Source organism: Papilio xuthus, unplaced genomic scaffold, assembly GCF_000836235.2.
Source record: "Papilio xuthus unplaced genomic scaffold, Pxut_1.1 DF828258.1, whole genome shotgun sequence".
NCBI lineage: Eukaryota > Metazoa > Arthropoda > Insecta > Lepidoptera > Papilionidae > Papilio > Papilio xuthus.
Genome location: NW_013530391.1, coordinates 22,516 through 22,829, shown reverse-complemented (window position 1 = coordinate 22,829; position 314 = coordinate 22,516). Strand labels below are relative to the sequence as shown.

At 70.7% G+C, this 314-nt stretch overlaps 1 protein-coding gene across 1 annotated transcript in view; it reads left to right on the top strand.

Annotated features, from left to right (window-relative positions):
• The window catches only part of LOC106113337 (serine/arginine repetitive matrix protein 5), a 6,576-nt gene that overhangs the window by 4,425 nt on the left and 1,837 nt on the right, over positions 1-314 (top strand). The window contains exons 10-11 of the mRNA XM_013306061.1: positions 4-60; positions 159-307. Of these exons, the coding sequence (XP_013161515.1) occupies positions 4-60; positions 159-307 (206 nt within the window). The remainder of the gene's footprint in view (positions 1-3; positions 61-158; positions 308-314) is intronic.

Here is a 314-nt window from a genome sequence, read left to right as displayed (position 1 = left end):
CCCCGCCACCGCCCCCCACACCGCGCACGCCGCGCACCACCCCCCGCCGGACCCCGACCGGTCAGTGACTGCTTCTGTAGGACGACGATGTTGATGAGAGCGGAGTGTGTGACGTGTGACGTGTGACGTGCGACGTGTGACGTGTGACGTGTGCGCAGGGCGGCGCGGCCGGGCGAGCCGGGCTGGGTGTCGCGCGCGCGAGTGCCGCTGCCCTCCAACAAGGACTACGTCGTGCGCCCCAAGTCCACCTGCGACGCCGACATGTCCCGCGTGAGTACTGCCCCCACTGCTGCCCACTGCCCTCAATGCCCCCA